Consider the following 24,939-nt stretch of genomic DNA (forward strand, 5'->3'; position numbering starts at 1 on the left):
ATGTTGTCCTTCTTCAGTTATAGAAGGGACTAACAGAAACGATGTGTCCTTTCACCCCCTAACCTTTTTTTCTTTGGCTTCTGCCTCCCCTGTCAGCTTCTTTAGAACAAACATAGATGATTATAGTAGATTTAAGGAAACATAGGAGAGGCATGGTGCTGGCAGAGGGGTGCCAAGTCAAGGTCTGCATCTGTGTGCCTTAGTATGTGTGATGTGTTCATGTTGTATGCACGTGTGTGTGTGTGTGTGTGTGTGTGTGTGTGTGTGTGTGTGTGTGTATGCTTTAGGGCAGAGGTAGTGGGAGGAGGGTTGAGGACGCAGGCCTTAAATGTTTACCAAGGGACCCCAAGAGGCCTGGGTTTAGCCTCCCTCTCTTCTGATTGGCTTAGACAACTCTTCCTGTCAGCCTGTGAGTTTGTAATTGGGTGAGAGAGGAAGAAAAACGGGGGACAGGCTTGCACAAGATGGAGAAGAAGCACCAGCCTTGCCAGGATGTCCACAGATGCTTCCAGATGTGAAAGGGTGAGACTAAAGTACGGATTAACATCAGGACATATTTTGGGGTAAAGGGGCCACCTTTGCTCCAATTTAGTACTTTTACTGGAAGAATGTTAAAGAAGTAAAAAAAATTATGCTAAAAAGAAGTGCAATGAACTTAACTTTTCCAAGGGGGAAAAAACAAACAAACAAACAAGCAAAAAAAAAAAAATTTCTTATCTGAAAGTGTTTATCGGACGGGTTAATAATTGTTCAACAGAACGGAAGCCAAAAATATGAAATTCATTTGAGAAACATTTAAGTAAGTCTGCATGAGCTTGCCTCTTGACAGTTCTCTGCCATAAATTCTTGCACTGTGTAACTTGGCTTTATATGACCTCTGGACCCTTGGAAGTCATCAGCACAAATATGACTGACTGCTTACAGTGGACCTGTCTGTTGCCACATTCATTAAAAAATTTGCTACATGTGACGAACCAGAGTTGCAAAATTATGTTGATTCTTGTTTTTTTTTGTCCATGTTGCAATGTTTAGTTTTTTGTTGTTTTTTTCCGTTTGTTCTTGCTTTAGTTGTGCTTCATGTTTCAGATTTACTGACATGGATTAAGTCTATCCTTGGACTAAAAGCCTGAAATGAAAACCTTTTCTTTTGTCAAACTGAGATGTTGTTTTCCCTTAAATCTAGACTCTTTGTTTTAATGTGTAATAAATCTAAGCCAAATCAAGTAAATGGATGACTAGTGTGGTAAATATGGGCTAGTGAGCTGGATCCAGACATTTTCTTGTCGCTAGGGTTTTTTAAGATACCAGACTTTTCCAGTCTTGAGCAGTTCCTGTAACCTGTGGGATCTGCAAGATAAGATAAGACAAGATTACATAAGATAATGTGGAAGATAAGATAAAATGAGATAAGCTTGGATTCAGGAATCTTAAGATACTTGGACCACGTAATTTAGGCAAATGTATCCTGTGGGGATGGGGTTGTTTGCTGCCCAGTAAAGTCGTGGAGCCACAGCTGTAAATAGCCAAGGGTGCGGACTGAAAATTTGGCCTATATTTAGAGTTTGTCTCTAACACTGACTTATTGAGCGTTTTGTGAATTAGCTGCCATCATATTTTCAAATAAATAAACTACTAAAATATATGTTTTACAAAGATGGCAGGAGAGTTTGTGTTAGAACTTTTGTTGGGAAATACAGTTTCTACAAGTTAAGCCTCAACAGCTTTTTCTTTTAAGGATATTTTACCCTTTTTGTGTCATACATTAAAATTGCCATTAATTGCCATACAGGATTTCATAATTAGATCCAAAGTGCCAAAGTCAAACTACTTGTTGGTTTCTATCTAAAATATTTTGGTCTTGAAAAGCCAGTTTGTTGGGTTTGACATTCTTGGCATCATTGTGGATTTAGATAACTACTTTTTGCTTACCCACCAGAAACCGACCCTACAGAAAATGCTAATAACTCTAATTTAGCAAAGATCTATAATTCCCAGCTGATACAAAAGGAACATGATTTTCCCAGAAAGTTGGTTCTGTTCAAGCGGATGTGACATTCTCCCACTGCAAATCACAGAATCAAGTTTCCGGAATTTCCTTACCTGGATGATTAAGCATGGATCGGAACATGATTTTATTCACTCAAATGGTGACAGCTATTCCAAACAAATGCTAATTTTTCTTTTTATTTGTTGGAAGTTTTAACTCACATCTGTTTCCACTAATAACTTTAAATGTAATAGTGCATCAGTTTTCCAATACTGACACATTTATCGTTAATAAACCAAAGAAACATGGAGCTAAGTAATGTTTTAAAAACTTGCCCTAGCGCTAATAACAGGCTTTCAGGAGCATATATCTGTCTAATGATGTAATCGACTGTGAAACGAATGGATTTAACCATCTAAACAGTCAGAAGGTAGCGTGTACGTCATGGAAAAGTTATTTCAAGTAGCTGTAACTAATAGAAATGTTACTGAGATCTTTTCTGAAATGATAAAAAATGTTTTCTTTTAGAGTTCACACAAAGCGAAACAACACACGTAAACCCCACCATTCATATTTTCAGCTTTGAAATGCCGTAGCTGCAAACTCCCGTGATAATTCCTTACATCCTGTCCAGTGTTTGGTTTCATGTACACCAACTGAAATAAATAGCGGTCACAAATTGTGCTCACAGGCCAGAGAGAAAAAGATGGCGTTAGTGGGGGAAGGAGGCTAGTTCACATGGGAGTGTCACCATGGAGTTCAGCTGATAATTATAATCACAGTGTCTCTGTCCTCTCTTATTCTATCCTCTGTCTCTCCACAGCATCATGGCTCTCTCACTCGCCTCTAATCTCCTGATTCTTCTCATTCTTTCCTCCCTGGATTGGCTGCCCTCTCCAGGATCTACATTTCTCACAGACTGGGACCACACGACATCATCAGGTAAGTTACTGGTGTTCTTACAGCTTTGTGTCACAACCAGTTAGAGTGAGAAATAACATGTGAGAAAAAAAATAATTCTTCTCTCTTTCTATGTTCACCTCATCAAATATTAACAAGTGTGTTTTGCGTGCAGCATGTTGTTGACACTTGTTATCACGTCTTTTGTCAGACATCAGTTGCAGAGTGCTGTTTGTTCAGATTCATGTGGAAAGGTTCACTGTTGAGCAAACGCTGCATTTTCCTGATCTGGCTTGTCAGGCAGGATAGTGATCAATAGACTCGGGGTAAATATATGACTGGGGCTGCTCTGTCAAAGTCCAGGGACAGGATGATGCAGGATGTTCAGCCAGCTAACCCAGGTGCCACTGATCTATCTGAAATAATTAGGTGAAAGAATACTGCAGATGAGGGAATGAGTTGATGTTGCCATAATTTACCTTTTAAAACCAAAAACTTGCAAACAACCACAAAATAAGTGTGAAATAATGAATTGACATTTTAGCCCAATGATAGAAACAACTACAACTAAGGTAAAAGTGTCAAACCTGGAAAATAAAAATGGTGCTTATTCTGCAACAAACAGGTTTGAGAAATTCCTAGCAACCCCCAAAAAGTGACCAGTCGAAGGTGGTCAAGAGGAAAATCTCTTGTGCAGCAGTGTCTGCATTCCTGGACGTATTTTATGAGGATTACTTCTGGAAGACGGATAAGAAGGCATTTTGTGACCAAAGTTTTTTATTGCAGATGGACCTGGTTCAGCTTGGATAAAACAGAATTGACTCTTGTTCAAGCAATGAATCAGTACATTGTGGATTTAAGGCATCTATTGGGATTATAGTTGTGCACATTTGGATGAAAAGACTTTATTTCCATCCAAATTAATTGGCTGTAGTTTATTATGGTAAGGATTGTAGTCCAAAAAGATTGAGTTAGCAGCTTAACCATCAGCAGGCAGCTTAATTCTGTCTTAATCTGTTGATTGAATGTTTTTGTTTGATCCAGAGAAAGGCCTATAATTGAAATCAGATGCTCAATACATTTGCATACATTTAATGACGCTTAAAGCGTGCAAACCAGTTATATTTTGGCAAGGTAGTGTGCTCTGAGTATATTCTTAGGTGCATCTGTTCATTGCCATTAAAAAGTGAGCCAGACAGCATGAGTCAGTGACCTGAGATCTCCAGGCCATCTCTGGGCAGCCTGCTGGCTGCTGCAGCACCTGTTGCCAGAATGTTAAGCATGCATATTACCTGGAGAAACATTAGTGGAATTTAAACTGTTTGATTTTGGCCCTGCACTTGCACGTGCACGTATTACATGCAAACTATTTATCATTACCTTAGATTTGCATTAGTAAAATCTCTCTCTATACTTGGATTGCCTTTGAAAAAGAGCACCTAAGCATCGCAGCACATCATGTCTGCATGGTTATGGAAGGTATGGCATGCCTTATATGCTATTTTAAGTTATTAATAGTGCAGTTGACAGCATTGGACAATTTATTTCCCTCTTGTTTTTACAGTGCTTTTGATGTAGGTGACATTTAATAGTGTGCAGTGTTTTCCTGCTTTTAGAATGCAAACTCAGATTGCTGTAAGCAGAGAGTACAAAGAGCCTGCAGATCATTATGTTCAAGAAAACACAGCTTGATTGACTTATTTATCAGTACACAGTTTTATTGATTGCGTAACCAATAAATGGAATCAAGCAGTAGTTTTAGTTTTGTAATTTTGCCATATCTTCGGTATTCTTAAACAGGGAAATAGCTTGCCAATTTACTAAGACATTTCATCTTCCTTTGTATGGGTTTAATGAGAAACAGATGGAAAAATACCACTGGAATCCACCGAAGAATGCCAACTCATCGTGTTTTCTCCGGTCAAATTAAGATCAAGTCCACACTAGTGCGTCTTTTCTATTTTTTTTTTCCATTTGCTGTTATGCAATCTGCAGCAATCTGAAACACAGTGACGTTTCACCATCTTTTATCTAGCTAAAGTTCTTCTCTTTCCCTCATTTAAAGTTTTTTTTCCTATAAAAATAATTGATTCCTACTTTAAAATGTCTTAGAAGTAACTTTCCACCTTTGACTTCTTTAGTGTGCGGGGGTCAGGCCCCCTCCAACGGTCTGTTCACTGCTCTAAAACTACTTTATATTTAATTATGGCAAGTTGCAATTCAGTCATACATGTTCAGGATGGTACACAGGCTCTCTAGGTTGATTTTTATAGCAGGAATAAGTGGAATCAAGTTTGAAAGTTCAAGTGCTGAACATATTGTTATTTCTCTTCCCGATGCCAGTACTGGTGCAAAAGAAACCGTTCTTTCTCAGATTTTTGTTGTAAATCAGTCCATCTTCTTTGCCTCGGGCCTGAATTGTTATTTATAGTTGAGGTTCGTGTTACGGCTTATAATTTCTATGCCTTCCCGTGATTGTTTTCATATATTTTCTGATGTGGCAGGAGGAGGCGAGGAAGCAGGGAAAGGTACGTAGTTCAGGTAATAAATTTGGTGTAGCTGAGACTAATGTCTGAGGATACATTTTGAGCTCTGTGTCTTTGCCCTTGGGCCTTTTGACGTTGTTAACAAAGTGGATCAAATATCTTTATCTCTGTCACTTTTACAGTACCATTCTGATAAGCTCTCAGGAAAAACTGCTGATAACCAGGTGATGTCAAAACCATTGAACATTCTGTTTGGTTCACCTCAAATGTTGAAATGGTTCCCAGTGACCACTGTGGTAGTTCAGTCCTGGTCTTCCTCAACAACCGTTAAAACATCTGTAAACACATGCAGCCTGTGCCTTTCCCAAGCTCACCACTGCACAACTTCCAATCTGGACAGCTGCTCTTCTCACTACGGCTTAAATGGAAAATGCTTTGCATGGGCTTTTTTATATACCTAAAAAATAACGCTTACAGTAAGAATGCAGTCTTGTGCAGTATGTGAGCCACCCTCAGCATTATGCTTTTGGAGTTGTTTAAAATCATTTTGTTGCTCTGCTTATGGACTTAAAAGAGTCTTCCTGGAATTCTGTGTCTGCAGCATATTTATGTCTGTTGTTAGGCGAGCCACAGAACAAGCCAAGAGTAGACATTTGGAGATGCTCCTATGTAGTTAAAGGCTTACCATAGTGATTATAGGCTGTGTTAGTCATTTCATTCTATCTATCCTTGCTCACATATACACTCACACACACTTTCCTTTTTCTTTTATTTTCTTCCACAACCTTCCTTCCTTGATTGTCTGTGTGGCTCAAAAGGACCTCACTCCTTAAGCGCATAGATTGATTCTGTTCAACAGGGCTGTGTTCCTTACCACAGAGGTGGTAGCTAGTGGTAACCGTGCAGAGGTTTGGTCCATCTGGCTTGTACACACAATCCACAGTTACATCTGCTTCAACGACAAGCGGTGGGTGTGAGCTTCAAAGTTGGGGCCTTGTGTGGGTAATGGTGCCTGAAGTTAAACACAAAGTTGGAAGAGCAGAAGAGAGACATGCATATTGTAGATAGCAGAAGCTGAGGGGAATTCATGGTTGGGAAAGTGCTGTGTGATGGAAGCAATGCTGCAAAGAAGACTAATTTAACATTTTGCATGCAGGAAAATTTGCCCTGATTTTCATATCTGTACATTGAATAGGAAAGTGTCATAAGCTGCAGGATGGATGGAGGAATACCAGAGGATAGATTAAAAAACATTTTCACACATCAGCAACAGTCCTGGACTGTTGTCTGCATTTCCTGGCAGAGAGACAAGAATTCAAATACCTGACTCTGACAGCTTGGACATTAAAATGTCTTTTCTCTGCCATGTCCAGAGTTCAAGGTCCATGTGGTCTGATTAAGCGCATGTGACACTAGAGCAGGTAAATCCGATGCATGCGCAGCAAATGAGCAGTTGCCATCTGACCCGACTCTTTGCACTCACTACCCAGGCAAGCACGCTTTCCTACACCGGAGTGCTGCCAGTGGCGAGAATGCATCTCATGCGGTGTATCTCCCGCTACACTCGCATAGATAACTGCAGTCGCTGTGCCTCGTTCTCTAATGTGATTGGAAATGGTCTTACTTTGCGCACTAAATACGTTTACACGACAAATTGTTGATTCACAAGAATCAGAAGAGTTGTTTTGAAATTGTGTTCATTATATGGAGTCTTCATACTGCAAATAAAGGACTGAGAGTTGTGAAAGTGGGAAGGTTGCTTTAAGACAGAAAGCTTCCAATTAAAGAAAAAAACTAAATGAAAATAAAGTGTTTTTTCAGGGGAGATAATAATTAAGAAGAAAAATGACAGCTATGGTGTGTTCACACCAAATGCAAAGCCAAGTTTCACTTTGCATTACTCACATACAAATACAGTAGATGGATTTTTTTTTTGGAAAACCACAAATATTCATCACACAGTAGGAGTGAAACTGTTACCAGGGGCCTGTTCTTCGTACCTCGCTAAGTAAGTTAGCTGGATTTGATTGTTGACGATTTCGCGCGATCCTGGATCCTTCGGTTCTCCGAAGCTCATCCGGGACTTGCTGTCATAGCAACAGATCCGTAAGCGTAAACCTGCTCGGGAGCAGGCTTACTTTATGTAAACAAGATTAGATCGCGGCCACTCAGGTATGTCCGCTTCATTTATACGAAAGCAACAGCGATATTTTACCACTGTTTGTCCATAAATAAATATTATCAATGTAACTAAAGATAATGCAGTACTTGATCCTTTTATTGATTTCATACAGATACATACAGGTCATTTCCTAAAAAAAGGGAAATGTACTATTAATCATTCTATTTCATGTATTTGATTATTACAGATGTAATTCATATTTTAGAGTAGTAATTGTAAATTACGTCGTGTAATCAAGATGAGAGACCACGGCTATAAAAGCGAAGGTGGATTTGGGAAGTCTGTCGCAGCCATGTCCTGTCCGTATACGCGAGCAGCCCATTGCGGAAGGTGCAAGATTGACAAGGAGAGTTCTCAGAATTCAGCGTATATTGCGGGATAGACAGGATCCTTTAGCTCAGCGCGACAGTGTGCTCATAGAGAGATATTGATATTCCCGTGAGGGTATTATTTACTTAACCAACTTGTTGACGAGGGGGTGCAGGACCACCACCTGTCTTTTTTTGCTCTGTCCTTTTCTTGGTTGCTGTTATAAACAAACAAACAGATTATTTCAGGGTCTCTTTGCAAGAGACTAAAAGCAATATAAGTGATAAATATTACCATGCTGTAGAATATTCTTATATTTCACTTTTACTTGTTCCCATGTTCTAGTGGGTCCTGTCGTGGCTCTAATGTGAAAGAGGATATAATGTAATATGATATAATAAATTTACCCTACCGCCTACTGGTGTTGGCCAGAGGGGCCGATGGCGCGATATGGCAGCCTGGCTTCTGCCAGTCTGCCCCAGGGCAGCTGTGGCTAAAACACTCGACTTCCCGCAAGTCGAGCTGCCCGAGATTCACAGAATTAACAGATAATGTTACATTTTTGTGATTTATATCTTATCAGGACGATAGAATTCTTATATCGGGATATGAGATTTTGGTCATATCGCACAGCCCTAGTCCCAGATCCAAAGAACTGTAAGAAAAGCCTTAAAGAAAGTTTGCTAACAATCGTGAATATAGCAGAAAACATAAATAAAAACCTATAGGCTAATTGAATACCAGCTAACCTAGAAATTATGTCTTTATTTCACCTCCCTACAGTGTTGATGTATCACACTGTAATAGAGATTTGATTTGTCCCATATGAGGATCTCTGACACCCTCCAGTACAAAGTCCAAAGAACAAAATTAGGAGCAAGAACAACACTTGTTCTTTACTTGAACGTGGACATAATATGACATAACTAAGCTAAATCTGTGAGCTGTAATGGCATTAGAGAAGATTAACATCATTAGTCACTGTGACTACAATAAGCTGACTGGGTCACTACGCGGCTAAACACACCGGGCTGTGTCTCAGGGACTTCAAAGCTATGAACATTGTCATGAGGCTCAGATGAATCTAGAACTTGACATCCAGTCAAGCTTCAAACGAGAAGAAGCCCCATTGCATGTTCTGTTGTGTTACTGAGCAGAGAGGCAGGATGTATTCAAGGAACAGAACAATGGCATATTTTTTGTCGCTTATTGTTTTCAAGGTGTAAGTTTAGTGCATATGCATTTGTGTGTGTCCGTGCACTTGAGTATGGAACTGCATGTGCAAGCTGGGAGTTATTTATATCACCTATTTACATTCCGTTGTTTGTATCCTGTTGCAATCGCTCACCTTTCTCCCGCTCTCTTCTGGCCTGCTTCTCGCTCTTACTGGCTCTGTCAAGAGTTGCACCATGTCCTAAGTCACTATGTAACCTTCACCATTAAGCCCAGTTTGGAGCTTGTAATTTTCATTGCCTGTTTTATTTGAAGATGACGAAGATGTATGAGAGTATTATGAATATGAAATAAATTTCTTCTAGACTTTGTCCTCAAATTTTTCTCTCTGATTCTTTCTTTTCCTCGTCATCCAAGACATGTTCCCATGGGAAAAAAATTACGTTGTGTGCTGCACACAGTTATACTTCTACCGTGTGTGCGCCTGTGCATGTGTGCGTGTGTCTTTGGGCTCTGGTGCAGGGATATAATGTAGGACTTGGCATGTGCAGACTGACAGGCACTTTTACTCTTAGCACAGTGTCAGCATGTGCTGCCAACTTCTCCATCTGGATAACAGAAATACACACAAACACAAACAGAATGATGGCGTTGGAAAAAAACGATCATATGGCAGAAGTTGGTGCTGAACAGCCAGAAAGGTCTCAAGTTTGCTAGGCAGGTACTACGGCTCAACACCTGCCAAGAATAGATGTGTAATAGACATGGGGAGCGTAGAATAAGGCATATGTGAAATGACTGGAAAACTAGCACTTTCAAACACAACCCCAATTCCAAAACTGTTGCAACACTGTGCAAAATGTAAATAAAAAAAGAATTAAATGATTTACAAATCTCATAAACATGTTTTATTCACATAGAACACAGAAATCACTGTCTGCGAACTGTGTTCAAAGATGGTCTTCTGTGGAAGTGTTCCTGAGCTCAGTCAGTGACTTCTATGACAGGATCATTCCTGCTTTTAGTGCAGTGCTGCCTGAGAGCCCGGGTATCCGTTATTGATTTTTATCCATGTCTGTTGCTTACAGAGATTTCTCCAGATTCTCTGTCTGTTTTGATGACATTATGTACTGTCTTTGCAATTTTACATTGAGAAACCTTATTCTGAAATAGTTTCACATTGTAGACACAGTTTGTTGCAGACTGGTGAATTTCTTGCTTTCTCTACTCCAGAGAATCTCCGTCTTTCTAAGATGTTCTTTTTGTATCCAGTTGTGTTACAGTTTTTTCTGATTGCTTAAACCCTAACTGTGATTCCTGTAGCACAATCTCTAAAACTATTCAGACTTATAGCAAAACCACTCACTGAGTTTGCAAAACTAAAAGCACAAAAACTGCTTTGCACTCAGTTTGCAATTTTGTAACACACACTTTGCAAGACTGTAGGCACAATTCACTGCACAACACTCAATTACCAAATTTCCAACACACTCCTAGCAAAAGTATACACATGTATGGCTATCATTAACACTAATTTGCCAACTGTCTGGCACACTTTCACATGTGAAAACTTTTTTAGATAATTAGTTCACTTTGCAATCAGCCTAAGCACTATAATACAGGTAAGCTGTGTGTGCGGAGTACAATGGTGGGAGCAGAAAGAGTGAGAAGTAGAGGAGGCCGAGGAAGAGGACGTGGAGGTGAAGAAGTAGGATGAAGAGGACGACAAGGACAAGGAGGAGCAAGAGGAAGACGAGGAGGGAGGAGAGGAAGATGAGGAGGGGTGAGAGGAAGGGTAGGAAGAGTAAGAAATAGAATCACTGATGACATCAGAGCTACAATAGTGGACCATGTAATCAACCGTGGAATGACCCTGAGGGTAGCTGGCCAACGGGTCCAGCCTAAACTGAGCCGCTACACTGTAGCAAGTACCATAGGGACATCTTGAAATGAGAATCGGTTAGTACAGTCACTTCGCACAAAGATTTGTAGCACTGCCATATGCCAATGAGAAACACACCAATACCACTGATGTAAAAATACTGAAATTGTTACTTTACAGAATTGCTAGATGACCAGATGCTGGGGCAGAGGAAGCATGTTCACTGCAGACCAAGTAACCCATATAGTCATTATGGCGATTGCAAATAATCCTATACTTGGAAATAAACACTTGTGTTTGTTTTGATGTGTTTGAATAAACACCAGTACTTGAAGTTTGGATTCCTCTATGCTTATGGATCTATGACAGCAGTATGAGCTCAAACTGACATAGCCTACCTTGTGCACAGAGAAAGCAAAGGCCAGATGTGTTTTGTATTCATACCATCAGTGTGCAGTTGGCGCATTGTGTGCTTAGTAGATGATGGCTTGTGTGTACTGTTTGATACGGAAACACCATTTTTACGAAGGTGTGAAGAGTTAATCTAGCTGTGTTTGCTTTTGCAAGAGAACTACAATGTTTTGATTATTGGGTGACAGGTTTTCTTATTTGTGTGAAGAGTTTTGCAAAATTAGCCAATAGTTACAATAAATGTGCTTAAGCAATCAGAAAAAACTGTAATTAGTTGCAAAATGCTATTCCAGCTGTTTCTTTGTAATACCGTTTAGTTTTCCAGCCTCTACTTGCTCCTGTCCCAACTTTTTTAGAAACTTGTTGCCAGAATCCCCCCCTCCTTTTTTTTTTTTCAAATTTTCTCAGTTTAGATATTTAATATCTTTTCGTTTTTTGGTTAATAAATATTGGTTTATGCAGTTTGCAAATCATTAAATTCTGTTTTTACTTACATATCTCACATTGTCACAACATTTTTAGCATGGGGGTTTATGCTAAATTATTTTACAATTGTGCTGTTTAAGTTATAGTTTTACTCCTATAAATGTTATCATTTATATTTATGGTTTAAATGAATACTTCCAGAAAAGAGGCTGCTTTTAGTGTCATGTCATTTTATGGGGTTTTTCTGTGGTCAACTGAGAGCAGACTCTTGAGTTATGTGAACAATGTGACTGGGGACAACAGGTTCAGTTGGCAGGTCTGTGTGTTCTCTTAAAGTACAGGGCAACCAAATCATTTTTAAACTAAAACCACAATGAAGAGACATCAAGAAGTTCTCATTTACATGTCTTTTTGGCATTGTTTATAGTGATCATAAGTAAGAAGTGGACAAAAATACCTAAACATGTGCCTGAACAAAAAGTCCCAAGTAATAGATGTAGCCCACAATATGGGGTAAACAGGGCTAAAGAGCTTTACGGTTGACAAATGTAATGGAACATTTACATGGAAATCTATTAGTGCGAATCTAATTCATGATAAAACAAAATCATAAACTTTTACGTTTTCACAAAGATACAGAAAGTAGTTTTTAAAAAAATGCTAAGGCATTTCTGTCATTATGACATGATCAAAGTATCGTAGCTAACCATATGTATTTCATTTTCATGTTCCTTATGCATCAGTCAGTAACTACTAATATTTGCACACATGAAGAGTGTGCAAAGAGTAATGGACCCAAAACTGAACCCAGGGGAACGTCACATGGGGTGACAGTTGGGACAGATTATAAATGATCTGCAGCGTATAAACAGTCGCCTACACTGACTTAGTTTGCCTTTATTAATAGAAATATCGATTAAAAGAAAATGCTGCTCTGATTTAATTTCAAAACATCTCTTTTCATCAAGTGACATTTGTAGTACCGGCTAATGTTTGTTTTTTAGTGGCGTCACTCTTCCTTCTTCGTTTTCCATCACATCTCGCTGTTCCTTTAGTCAGCCTTTTGGAGCATGACTAACCTCAACATTAACTTAAATCTGCAAATGAGCTGGAAAAGGTGATCATTCCACTCCTCATTACAATCGAGCATTTCGCAGTGCGGTAACTGGTAAATGCTGGTTGCACCTTTTTCTCTCGCCTTTTTCAGTTCTGTTTGCCAGCCGATGTGAGAGCCTAGGGCCGAGTGCTTTATTTAGGTTTCTTAGTGGATTTAAACCCTAATGGCTAAAGCTGACATGGAGGTAGATAAATGGTTTCCTAGCTCCTCTACACAGACTGATGAAGAGAGGACGTGAAGCTAAGAGCTGTTTATCAGTCTCAGCTGCACATCCACGTGGACAGACAGATACATATGGACAGCCAGGATGAGGCAGTACACCCACACACACACATGTACACACACATGTACACACACATACGCACACACATGTTCAAATTAGTTTTCTTCTTCCAGCCACAGGCTTTCAGCTCATTTAGTACCTGGCAGGTGCAGGCAGGATTTAGCTTTCCATTACTGAAACTCAAGTATAGTTATATATGTAGTTATATATGACTACATGCTGATAATGTGAGCACAGCCTTAAAAAAATATTACAAGCCTATGTAGTCAGGTAATCAACATCCTCCTGTCAAAACATTACCCCTGGCTTGTGAGTCAGTTACAGCTGGAACGGTCCAGTTTTTATCCTTTGAAATACTGAAAAGGAGGAAATGAGAGAGAATGACAAAATTAGAGTGTGACCCTCCAGGTGTTGCGGCTCAACCTTTCACCTTTGACATGGTTTTAAGTTCAAAAAATGCAAATAGCTTTTTAAAAATACGGCATTGCTCTTTGACCTCAAGATTCTTCTTCTCTCGCAGACAAGAATAACAACTGGAAGATGAAACGCGTAAAAAAAAAAGCACGTCTTATTACGTAATTATTGATGATCATAAAAAGTCTTGTGAGTTGTGAGTAACCCCAAACATTTTCAGACGTGTAAGTACCAATCAATACAAATTATTATCCCCCCAAATTTACAGCCCATATAAAAACCCTAGGACCTTAGAAGTTTTGCTTCTGTAGTATCCTATTCTTCTGTAGTTCTAAGGCCTTCTTGCATTCAGCGTCTGCAGAAAGCTCTTTGATGGTTGCAGCTGGAATTTGTTGGATGGGGAAGGGAAGCCGAGCTGAAATAGCAAACCTCGGGGAAGCACAACAGCGTGCAAAAGGTGAAGGGAAGGGAGGTGGGAAAGGCACAACTGCACAGGAATGCAGAGAATTATGAGGTTATACTGGCACCAAATAGCATGGAAACGAAGTAGGTTTATATTCCACGTGAATAAATGGTGTGTGCGTTGACTGCCCTGCCTGAGTTGGTCTTGTTGATAGCTTGTCTTGTTGTAGTTAGATGTGTGTAAGTTGAATCAGGATGCATGCTTGGTAGGTGTATGTCTGTATGCAGATGCCAGTAACGTGCCTTTCTTCTTCTTCTTCTTCTTCTTTTTTTTTTTTTTTTTTTACAAGTGAACAATCTTTAACGAGTCTGTGTGGAGATATGTTTTGGTTTTATGTTTAGAAACTATCAGCTCCAGTTGGTCTGTAATTTCTTTCCCCTGTGTTTTGATGCATGTTTATGTTCTAGGTCTGTGTGTGATTTATAATGCAGGCAGTGAGAAGAGAGAGCTGGCGGAGAGCCAGTGGAGCAGAAATCAATGGTACTTTCAGCTGCTTATTTATGGTTGCACCAAACTCTGGGACTCTATATTCTCCTGGGCGAGAAACTGATCTCCGACAGGAGCGGGGGGGCTGGGAGGGAGGAGGGGTTAGGTTGTTACGAAATGTTTGGACACATCGAAACGTTAGCAGCATAATACTTTTTTAGCAAGTTCTTTTTTTTTTCTACTCGTATGTGCGCGCAATGATATTCATGGGATTCACAGGGTAGCAGCAGCGGTTGTTAAAAGAAAGGAATAAAATATTTCTGGCACATTTGCAAGTTTGTATTTGTGCATTGTTTCAGAAATCATGTGGAAGCATGCCATGGAAGCATTTTCCATTTGTCTAGCAACTCTTTGAGTATAAATAATGCAGGATTACACTTAATACCCAGAGCTCATCTGATGGTCTTTAAATGTGGATTGTAACCTTAAGGTGCTATTATCTGTTGTGTTTTTATTGTTTTCAACTGTGGCAAGTTTCTGCAATTCTGAGGTTAAGATTAGATTTCAGCAAGTTTACTCAGCCTTTCCGTGAAAAAGTGATGTCTGACACCACCAGAAGTCATGATATTAGTGCAATTAAAGGTGACTGAGCTGTAAAAGGCTCACGCAGTATTGGTGTCACACTACCGGGCAAGAGGGCGGATGGGCAAGTGGTGCAAAGTTTGTGAATGTTATAACTCGAGAACAAGGAGACATAGGAGCTTCAAAATGATATTATAGGTGCATCTACTAAAAATCTCAGATGAGTTAGAACCTCAGTGACCTCAAGGTCAAGGTTTCTGAATATCTCGTGAAGTTTATAACTAGAGAACAAGGCGAAGTAGGATTTTCAAGGAATGGAATATTGGTGGGGGAAAAAAAGAAGATGTACTTCTGCAAAAATTCAAGTTACTTTTGCAGAGTCCCGAAAAAGTTTTGCGAGATCCTGAGAAAGACTTTTTCCGCGCATTTAGCGTACATCTATCAGTACCCGAGTACTGCAGCTGGCTGTTAATGAATTCAGCCAAGACTGCCAGGTCAGAGTACTCCTTCGGATGAGTGTGTCCTCTTGCACTAAGAACTCTCTTCAGATGTCTCTCACTTATAAAAACGGTCTCTACTGTCAAGCACTGATCTAATTTCATAGTTTAGGCCAAGCTCAAACTAAAAATCTATTCATCTGTCCCACGGGTGTGTGTCCTCCATAACTGTGGTTTCCAAGGTCTCATTACTGACCTGGAAGTGTTTGGAGTTCAATCAAAAACTTTTGCGGGATCTCGCACAAGTAACTCAGGCTCTCGCAAAAATACATCTTAAACTTTTTTCTCCAATGTCCTTTGAAGGGCTCCATATGAAATTGATACTAAAGGTGCATCTACTAAATATCTCAGATGATTTTGAATCTCAGTATGCTTGACCTCAAGTTCAGAGTAAGCTTTCTGAAAATCTTGCGCATTTGATGATTTGAAAACACAGCAATGATTTTCAAATTGATAGTGGGCCCCTAGGAGACCGTGTATCTCTGTATTGTTAGACGAATAAAGCAAAGCCCCTGCAGACGCTGATAGATGTTAATAAAGGTGATTCATTAGCCTAATGCAGTCTCACTTCCTTTCTAATCGTTGCTCTTCTAACTCTGTCTTTCAGCTCTCATTGAGCCTCATTTTACTGAGTGTATATCAAGGGACCAGGAGACGTTCCGCTGCTGGTGGAGTCCTGGCACCCTCCACAACCTCTCCTCCCCTGGAGCACTCCGAGTCTTCTACCTTAAGAAAGAGTAAGTGTAATCTCCAAAATGCTTGCTTTACTCTCAGAAATCCTAATAATTGCTTGTTTTGTAGAAAACTTCACGTAGGCACATTGTTTTGTGTGAATCAGTGAGCTCCATTAATGATGGTATAACCTTTACTTGACAAGAATTTAGTTTTTTACTTCTTCTTATGTTTCTTCTGCCATTGTTTCACTCATTCAGGTCTCCTACCAGCCAGTGGAAGGAGTGTCCCGAGTATATCCATTCAAATAGGGAATGTTTCTTTGATGCAAATCACACATCCATATGGATCACTTACTGCATGCAGCTTCGCACTCAAAACAACATCACCTATTTCAATGAAGATGACTGTTTCAGGGTGGAGAATATTGGTTAGTAGCCAAGATTTGTGCATATTTACAGATTTTTTTAAAAGTTTTGATTTATCAGAAAATTTGACATCCTACTGTTTCTCATTTTCAGGTTGTCTGTAAAAATTCTTTATAGCATTAGGAGATCTTTACAGATGTTACTTAATGTATTCATATGTAATTATATATTCATATTTCACAGCACAAAATGGTTATTTCTAGTTCAATGAATTACTCGTGCAGAAGGATACCTGGAAATTCTGCTTGTTTTTGGACTTATGTCAGATAAACAGTGCTTAAGTGGTAAATACTTTGAGTCTAGAAGATGCTGACAAGCAATATATTATCATATGGCAACGTCATATGTTGCCTGACATCTTCTTCATGGAAAGATCTTTGTTTGTTCTTTTTATGAGTATAAATTAATTGTGGATGTTGTCTTAGACACTTGACCTGTAGTAGGGTCAGGCTTTTAGTTGCTGCTTATTCTTCCAAACCTCTTTGTTTATAGAAGGAGCGTAGCAACTACTTGTTGAATCAGCTCCAGATGATTCTTGACATTGTTTAAAATGCCTTCTCCCCCTCTTCTTTATGGCCAACGTTTCCAGTTATACCAAAGAAATATCTATTTGTGATGTGTTCATGATAATATCAAATCAGACCTGTGCAGTTTCAATCAATATTGCTTGCATTTGCTCCAGTCTCAGTTCAAAATATCAATGTTTTACACAAATGTAATGTGATGGGAGGACTCCTTCTTTAATAATTATGACTTCGTGGAGGTTTTCACTTCTTTGCTTTGTCCTTATGTCCTCATCAATCGTGTTAAATTAATGAAGAAAAAAGAGAAAAACAAAACGTGTTGATCATTTAGTTTTAAATCTGTTAAATGGAATTAAATGTTTTAATCTTTGTAAAGGGAGTGACACAGTCTGGATTGAACAGATATTGACCTTTTGAACATAAGCAGTATTTTTTTAGTATTCTGTTAACCTTTTTTATGTGATCCTAAATTAGCATACCAAATCAGTAACTAGAAGTGTCCTTTCCTTCTGTTCGAATATGAACTTTTGCCTTTTCTCTGACAGTACGTCCTGACCCGCCAGTGTCTTTAAACTGGACCCTGCTGACTATAAGTCCTTCCAGGCTAAATTATGATGTCATGGTTAACTGGGAGTCCCCACCTACTGCTGATGTTAGGTTGGGATGGATGCGTTTGGAGTATGAGTTGCAGTACAGAGAGGGAAATACCACAAACTGGGAAGCAGTAAGTCTTTTATTCCTAACTTTTTAATAATCTTGCCCATTATTTCTTTTTACACACAGTTCCTCACATTGACAAAAGCAGATTTTGCACATGCACATTAACACAAATAAAAAAAGCAAATCTCATGCTCTTAAAAATGGATTGTAGGTCATCGAAGCAGAGTGTTATGTTTCTCTTTCCCTCCCCCCTGAACACTTGTAGTTAAAATGCAGTTGGAGCTTTGCTGGCAAGGCTGTGGAAGCCAGAGCAAGGCCTTAGCATCTGTGAAGGAAGAGAAGGGAGGGATCTGTAGGTCAGAGGCCATGGGACTGTGTACAGGCTCGTATTCATTACCGCTTGGCTTGCCTGATGGTTGGGGACCTCACGTCCATCTGTTATAATAGCATGTCATCTATCCAGTCTATCTGAAGTGCATCAGTAATTGTGTAGTTACAGGTGCCAAAAATAAAAACGGACCTCTTGACACCCTCCTTTTCTTACTCAGCCTTTAACATTGGTGTTGTTACTATTTCTGTCAGGATAGCTGCATCATTCTTTTTAAGCACATCATCATCATTTCTTTTTTTAATTTACAAAAGGTTTGTCTGTTTTTGCAATTTTCAGTTGGAGATTCAGCCACACTCTCATCAGACAATCTACGGTCTGCACTTAGGAAAAGAATATGAAGTACACATCCGCTGCAGGATGCAGGTTTTCATTAAATTTGGCGAGTTCAGTGAATCCATCTTCATTAAAGTGACTGAGATTCCTAGCACAGGTAACGCATGTGTTAGAATGATGCAATGCATTTTTGGTGAACTGCAAACTGTTTTTTTTTCCTTTGAGCATTTAACACAGTATGATTGATGAAGCCAGAGGACTGGTTGTCATCATTATTATGACGAGTTCTGTTTCATTTTGCTTCTTAGAGTTTCCTGTCCATCTCACACTGGTTTTTGTATTTGGGACTGTGGGTATCCTCATACTCATCATGCTCATAGTCATCTCTCAGCAGAACCGGTACGAGCACTCACGCACTCCCTCTCTTTCATGCATCTGTGGTGTCCAAAACATCTGTGAAACAATGAGACATCTGCTAAATCACAGGTGCACATCTCTCTCTTTCTCTCTCGTTCTTCTGTCATTGCAGATTAATGATATTTCTGCTGCCGCCTGTTCCTGCACCCAAAATCAAAGGCATCGATTCAGAGCTATTGAAGGTATTTCTGGTCTGTGATTTTTCAAGCAAATGCTAGACCCCCGCAGTCAAGTAGCGTGACTGTCAGAGGGGGATCAAAATTGTTGTGTATTTTAATCAGATTTTAAAAAAGGCAATGTTTGGAAGTAAAACCATTATATAAGGGATTGTGTAATCACATTTTTAAAATTATATTTCAATTGTAATTTGGATAGAAAACAGATTCCTGTCTGTCTGTGCGGCTCATATTGTAGAGATATGTTAGGTCACAAAATCACCACATCACTCCCTCGTCTCTCTCTCACACTCACTACCAGTTTATCATCTGACTCAACCACCAATTAAACGTGAAACAAAACTGAATATAAATAACAAGAAAAAATGGACATAAGGACCACTCAGAGGGAATTAGACAGAAAGAGCATCATGATTCAGGATTGTGTTGTGGGTGTATTATTCACAGAGTGCATTTAAAAGCCATACAAAACAATCTCACCTCTGAACAATTAAAAAAAAAAATCCTGATGTAAATTAATAAATAAGTTATGTTGTTAATTTGTGAGTAGACCAAGCTGCCATACACTTTTTGTTGGGTTTAAAATTTTAGACGTAAGTCTGCAAAGTCAGAGTGTTTTACAGAGGAAACTGTCAATTTCTGGAGCCTAAATGTCAGAACACTTGTTTGTACACTTGCAGAAGGGGAAGCTGGATGAGCTGAATTTTATGCTGAGTGGTGGAGGAATGGATGGCCTGCCCATTTATGCACCAGATTTCTACCAAGATGAGCTGTGGGTGGAGCTCATGGAGGTCAATGAGACAGAGGATGTAGATAGTGGAGAGAAGGAGGATAACCGGGGCTCAGACACCCAGAAACTCCTGGGTCAGTCCCAACCTGTCAGTCAACACATCAACATAAGTTGCTCTAATTCAATCAGGTATGGCAAAGATTTACATTTAAAGGTGTTATTTGTTTAATCAAATAGCTCTGTGAATACTCATTTCTTTGCTTTTCTTGTTTTTTTGGCTTCTCCTCAAGTGGTCCAGATGCTGAGTCCGCCCAGGCCACCTGTTACAACACAGATCTCCCTGAAGAAGAAACACTAATGCTGATGGCCACGCTTCTACCAGGACAACCTGATGAAGAGGAAACCTCCCTTGATACTGTAGAAAGATCCTCAGCCTCTGAGACAGGTGAAAGACAGCTCATCCAAACCCAAACCAGAGGGCCCCAGACCTGGGTCAACACAGACTTCTACGCTCAGGTTAGCAATGTTATGCCCTCTGGTGGTGTGGTGTTGTCTCCTGGACAGCAACTCAGAATCCAGGAGAGCATCTCAGCCGCTGAGAAGGAGACAAAAAAGAAGCGGAAAGAGAGTGAAGACAGTGAGGAGTCTGAGGAACGGAAGCAAAAAGAGCCACAGTTTCAGCTGCTAGTAGTGGATCCAGAAGGAAGTGCCTACAGTACAGAGAGCAGTATCCAGCAAATCAGCACTCCTCCCCCTAGCTCTCCCATGCCCGGTGAGGGGTACCACATCATACATCCTCAGCCAGTGGAGCCCAGACCTGCAGCCACAATGGAGGTTAATCCGTCGCCTTACATTCTTCCTGACTCCCCCCAGTTTTTTGCTCCTGTTGCAGACTACACAGTGGTTCAGGAGTTAGACAGTCATCACAGTCTGCTCCTTAACCTGCCTAGCCACCAGACCCCCCCTTCCTGCCTGCCACAGCACCCACTCAAGGCACCTATGCCTGTGGGGTACATTACCCCAGACCTGCTGGGAAACCTCTCACAATAAAATGACAAAGACATCAGACCTTTACATGTAAGGCTGATTCACCAGGAAGTTACCCGCAGTCGTCCTACCCGATTCCCGTTGGAAACCAAGTAACTCCCAGCACACTGGGCGGCTGAGATGTGTACGGGTGTCTATTTTCAGAGGATGCTGAAAGGCAGATATAAAAGGCTACAAGATACTCTCTTAACTTCTTTGCATCTGCTAAAGCAGTTCTTTCTTTTGAGGTAGCCAAATATTAACATCATAAACCAAATGCACAGTTTGCTCTGTTTCGTCAGCATCTCATGCATCCATGCATGATTACAGTGAGCCAAGCAAACATAATATCAATGCTTAACTGCCTTGTGTTGCATTGTATCTCTGGCTTATTGTGTCCAGAGCAATGACACTGTTACAGTCTTAATTTTACAGAGTGCTTTCAGTGCATGACTGATGGTGTGAGTTTTCACACCAAACAAAGGTCATTGCTGACGGTGATGCTGTTTACCCCACGAGGTACTTTATCAGTTTATCAATAGACCGTTCTTATCTCATCATATCATATTAGCACTTCACTAGAGATATATTTTTATAAAAAAAAACAACCAAGTACACTGTTCAATACCTATCCAGATTTAGCTTGCATTCCAGTCTTCATTTTATCTAAAAGGTAGCTGTTCATATTTTCAGAGTAAGTAATGGAATTGAGGTCGTATAATGTCAAGCTATGTTCCTCTTAACCTCTAGTTCAATAGAATGTTTAATGCTTTAAACAAATAGAAAAAAACATCCAGCACGCGTATACACACACAAGAGATACCAAAGTCAGGGCAACAAACACCAACAGCAAATTAAAGTTAGTCCAGTCACAGTTATACCTCTTTCTTTTCGTGGAAAGTGTTTAAAGGAAATCTGGGAAATGAAGGAAACCACTAACTTACACATAAGTAGACACAGTAGAGAAATTAAAACACTTCATGGACTAGTACCCATAATTAATTGAATATCACACGCTGATATACATATCTAATTGTGTGGTTTGTTTGTTTTTTTTTTAGGTTATTTATTGACATTTAATTTTGACGCCAAGTTCATACGTTGCACTGAAGTGCAGCACTTGTATTATGAGGAAGAATTCTATCAGTTTCACTCACAGCTGGGAGAAAACTGGGCTATACGTTACAGAGCACCACCAAGTGCCTTGCTCAAGGGCATGTTGATTAAGTAGTTTACCGGAGAGAAAGGGACACATGCACACAGCTAGCAATTCAGAGAGACTAGGGCAGCGTATTTTTTTAACTTAAACCATAAGCTCAAGCTTTCTTCTTGGGGTTTGTATTCCTCTGGTGTAAATGAAGCAAGCTGAAAGACTGTGAAAGTATACTTTAAATGTAATTAGCTAAATCTTTCTACCTATTAACTGCCAAGTGTTAACAGCCTGTGCCTATAATATTATAAGTGGCTTGCCAGTTCTGTGCTATGGTACTATGTTTATGCAATCACAACTTGTGCATTTATGCATTGCTTTGTGCAGGCAAGATCTAGAAGTGGACAGTGTAGGTGAACTGTGCAGAGATATCGCTTTTAAAAATCTGCACAAGCACTGCAACGGCAACACGCACGTGCGTGCATGCATACAAGACAATAATGCGTAAAACTATTTCCCTTAATCATATTTTAGTCTTTGCCTCGTTCACCTAGTTTATCAGCTGCAAACCACAATAAGCATCCTGCTAATCATGCTCACAAAACCTTTCAAATCCAAAGTGATTATGAAAGTTCGTACTGACCACTTGCAAACTGACATGTATGTAGCTGCGAGCATTCCTCCCCAAGAAAAGCTCAGTTATATATTGTTGCTTAATAAGTTAGATATCTTTATAATGTTTACAATAAATTTGTCCTGGGAATTGGGGGATTTTTGTAATACTATCAGAATCAGAATACTTTATTAATCCCGAAGGAAATTAGGGTTACAGCAGGCAGCACGCTAATGGCGCATGCGCACAATGTGGGTGAAATCAATCTGAATCTGAACAGCCTCCATTTGGCAGCCTCCAAATGAGCTTTTCTCACCATAACACAAATGTATTCTACAGAGCAAAGGAAGCACATCCAGCATAGAAATACATCGTTAATACAGATAAGTGGATAGATGAGTCAGATAATATATGCCTTTTAATCCGACATTCTCATAGCAATGCAAGAGCCATAAAATGATTTTTTTAAATGGGAATCTGATAAATATGTGCCACTTCTCTCTATCTCGCCTTTATATCTCAGCATTATGTCGTTGCAGCCTGGCGCGAATGATCCCAGCGAGTCCTTGCTGTTGCAGAAAAGTCTTAATATATTGACTGTTGCTGTAAAATTACAAGCATTTATATTTTGCGTCATTAGTAGTAGCCACAATATATTGCTGCTCAGTGCATGTATATTTCCCGCATTGAGCCTTACTGTGGTGTCAGTAACGATCATTATAACATGTACGTAAGTGTTTTGCAGGCGACGTCCGTAATCAGTAGCATTGTAACGTGACCGTTTCGCCCCGAGAATCTTTCACAGTGTTTACACTCATCCAAAGACCCCCAGAAGGCTCTCTGACTTTATGAAGGAAGATCAGATCATGGGAAAAGCACTGTTTTGATCCTGTATCAGTTGTACCATGGTGATTTTTAAAAGTGTACAAACTGAAATGTGGAAAAAGGAAAAAAAGGAAGAAAAAAAAAGTTTAATCTGTTAAAGTGTTTTTTAAAGGTTACAGTACGATAGAAATATTTGGGAGGTGCTTCTTTTCTTCAAGCTGTGCAAATGTTTACTACATTTCAAATGTTATTTCAAGCTTATAAATGTTACAGACACTTTAGAAGAAGCACTTTGTACACGTACAATATATATCTGATGTAGACATATTTTGTATCAAGTGAGTGAAAAAAAACAGCGCTATAAACTAGTATTATATATTTTCTAGTCAGCAGAGTAATCAGAAAGTGAGGAACAGTATCAGTGTCGATAAGCTTCAGTTTTGTTTAAAGAACGTATTTTACACAGATTGCTTTTAACAGATTACTAGAAAGATGTATTGTAATGTAGTATTTAATATTTGCTAGAAGATTTATAGATAGATAAATGCAGATTTTTAATGAAGTCATATCAAAAAAGAGGCAGAGTGAATAGGTATATTGTAACTCTGTGCTCGGACTTTCCTCCCGCTATGTGATTTCAGCATTTCATTATTTGAAAGTGCATTTTTTGACGGGGGTAAAATATTTTATAATGATGCCTTTTAGCCCCCAGCCTGTCAGTCCAAGTGTGGCTTTTGTCGTTCTACAGTGTCTGGAAGTAGTTTTGCTGGAATCTGTGCTGGTTGTTGCTCGTTATCAAGCAAAGAGCACCGAGCCACACATTTTTCAGCTTGTTGAGGAAACACTTTCATTCTTGACTTGAGTACAGCGGTATACAGCCTGATTTTTAATGACCTTCAGTGGTTTCACTCTCTTTCCCTCCATGTGCTATTTATTTGTCTGCCCCACCACCTTAGCCAAATTAACTGTGAATGGTGCTGCATGAGTAATATTTTCGCTGCCGTGTTGTCATCTTGATTAATAAAGCTGGAAATGTTCTGCATGCCAAAATCAGACCCATCACCATTGTGGTCTCAAGTATGACGTCTCGGTTTGCATTGGCTTGTTTTCTTCATATTTTGACACAAACCCCTCACACCCACCCCCTCCGTCCTTGGAGCCGCTGTCCTTGTCTGTTGGCTGCTGTTTTACTCGGGGCTAAGAACTTGTTTGTGATGTTTATTTGATATTGTTCTCTTGCCAATTGAGCCTTTCTGATGTTGTATATGTGATCAATAAGCTCTCGACAAGTTACAAAATAAATATACAGCATCTTGGTCATTATTTTTGTCATGTTGTCTTCAAGAATGAAAAAATAAAAATGTTTTCAAAGGCAAATCTAACTGCTAATGCTGTTTACGAAGCGCCTTTCTAAGCTGCATTTAACTCCATCTCCAATTTGTACGCTGTGTGTTGGACCAGTTATTTTATTTTCAACTAATCTAGCGTTTTAAATGCAAACGTAAACTAGACAAAT

The 24,939-nt window shown here is 39.5% G+C and overlaps 1 protein-coding gene across 1 annotated transcript; it reads left to right on the top strand.

Moving 5' to 3' along the window:
• Positions 1-285: 285 nt before the first annotated feature.
• On the top strand, positions 286-23,302 carry ghra (growth hormone receptor a). The gene is made up of 10 exons (XM_085475728.1): positions 286-533; positions 2,811-2,929; positions 16,146-16,275; positions 16,471-16,640; positions 17,708-17,886; positions 18,490-18,643; positions 18,795-18,885; positions 19,016-19,085; positions 19,760-19,998; positions 20,100-23,302. The coding sequence occupies exons 1-10, from the start codon at positions 493-495 to the stop codon at positions 20,857-20,859; spliced, it is 1,953 nt and encodes a 650-aa protein (XP_085331854.1). The 5' UTR covers positions 286-492; the 3' UTR covers positions 20,860-23,302.
• Positions 23,303-24,939: the final 1,637 nt, after the last annotated feature.

This window comes from Copadichromis virginalis, linkage group LG12 (assembly GCF_057382275.1).
Source record: "Copadichromis virginalis isolate Kocher_CV1m ecotype Utaka linkage group LG12, C_Virginalis_male_GT1.1, whole genome shotgun sequence".
Lineage (NCBI taxonomy): Eukaryota > Metazoa > Chordata > Actinopteri > Cichliformes > Cichlidae > Copadichromis > Copadichromis virginalis.

Bases quoted from the DNA above. Each gene is read 5' to 3' on its own strand.
- ghra (XM_085475728.1), top strand. From the start codon at position 493: ATGTCCACAGATGCTTCCAGATGTGAAAGGGTGAGACTAAA. The intron at 18,644-18,794 runs GTAACGCATGTG...TTTGCTTCTTAG, and splicing joins GACTGAGATTCCTAGCACAG to AGTTTCCTGTCCATCTCACA. The intron at 19,999-20,099 runs GTATGGCAAAGA...CTTCTCCTCAAG, and splicing joins AGTTGCTCTAATTCAATCAG to TGGTCCAGATGCTGAGTCCG.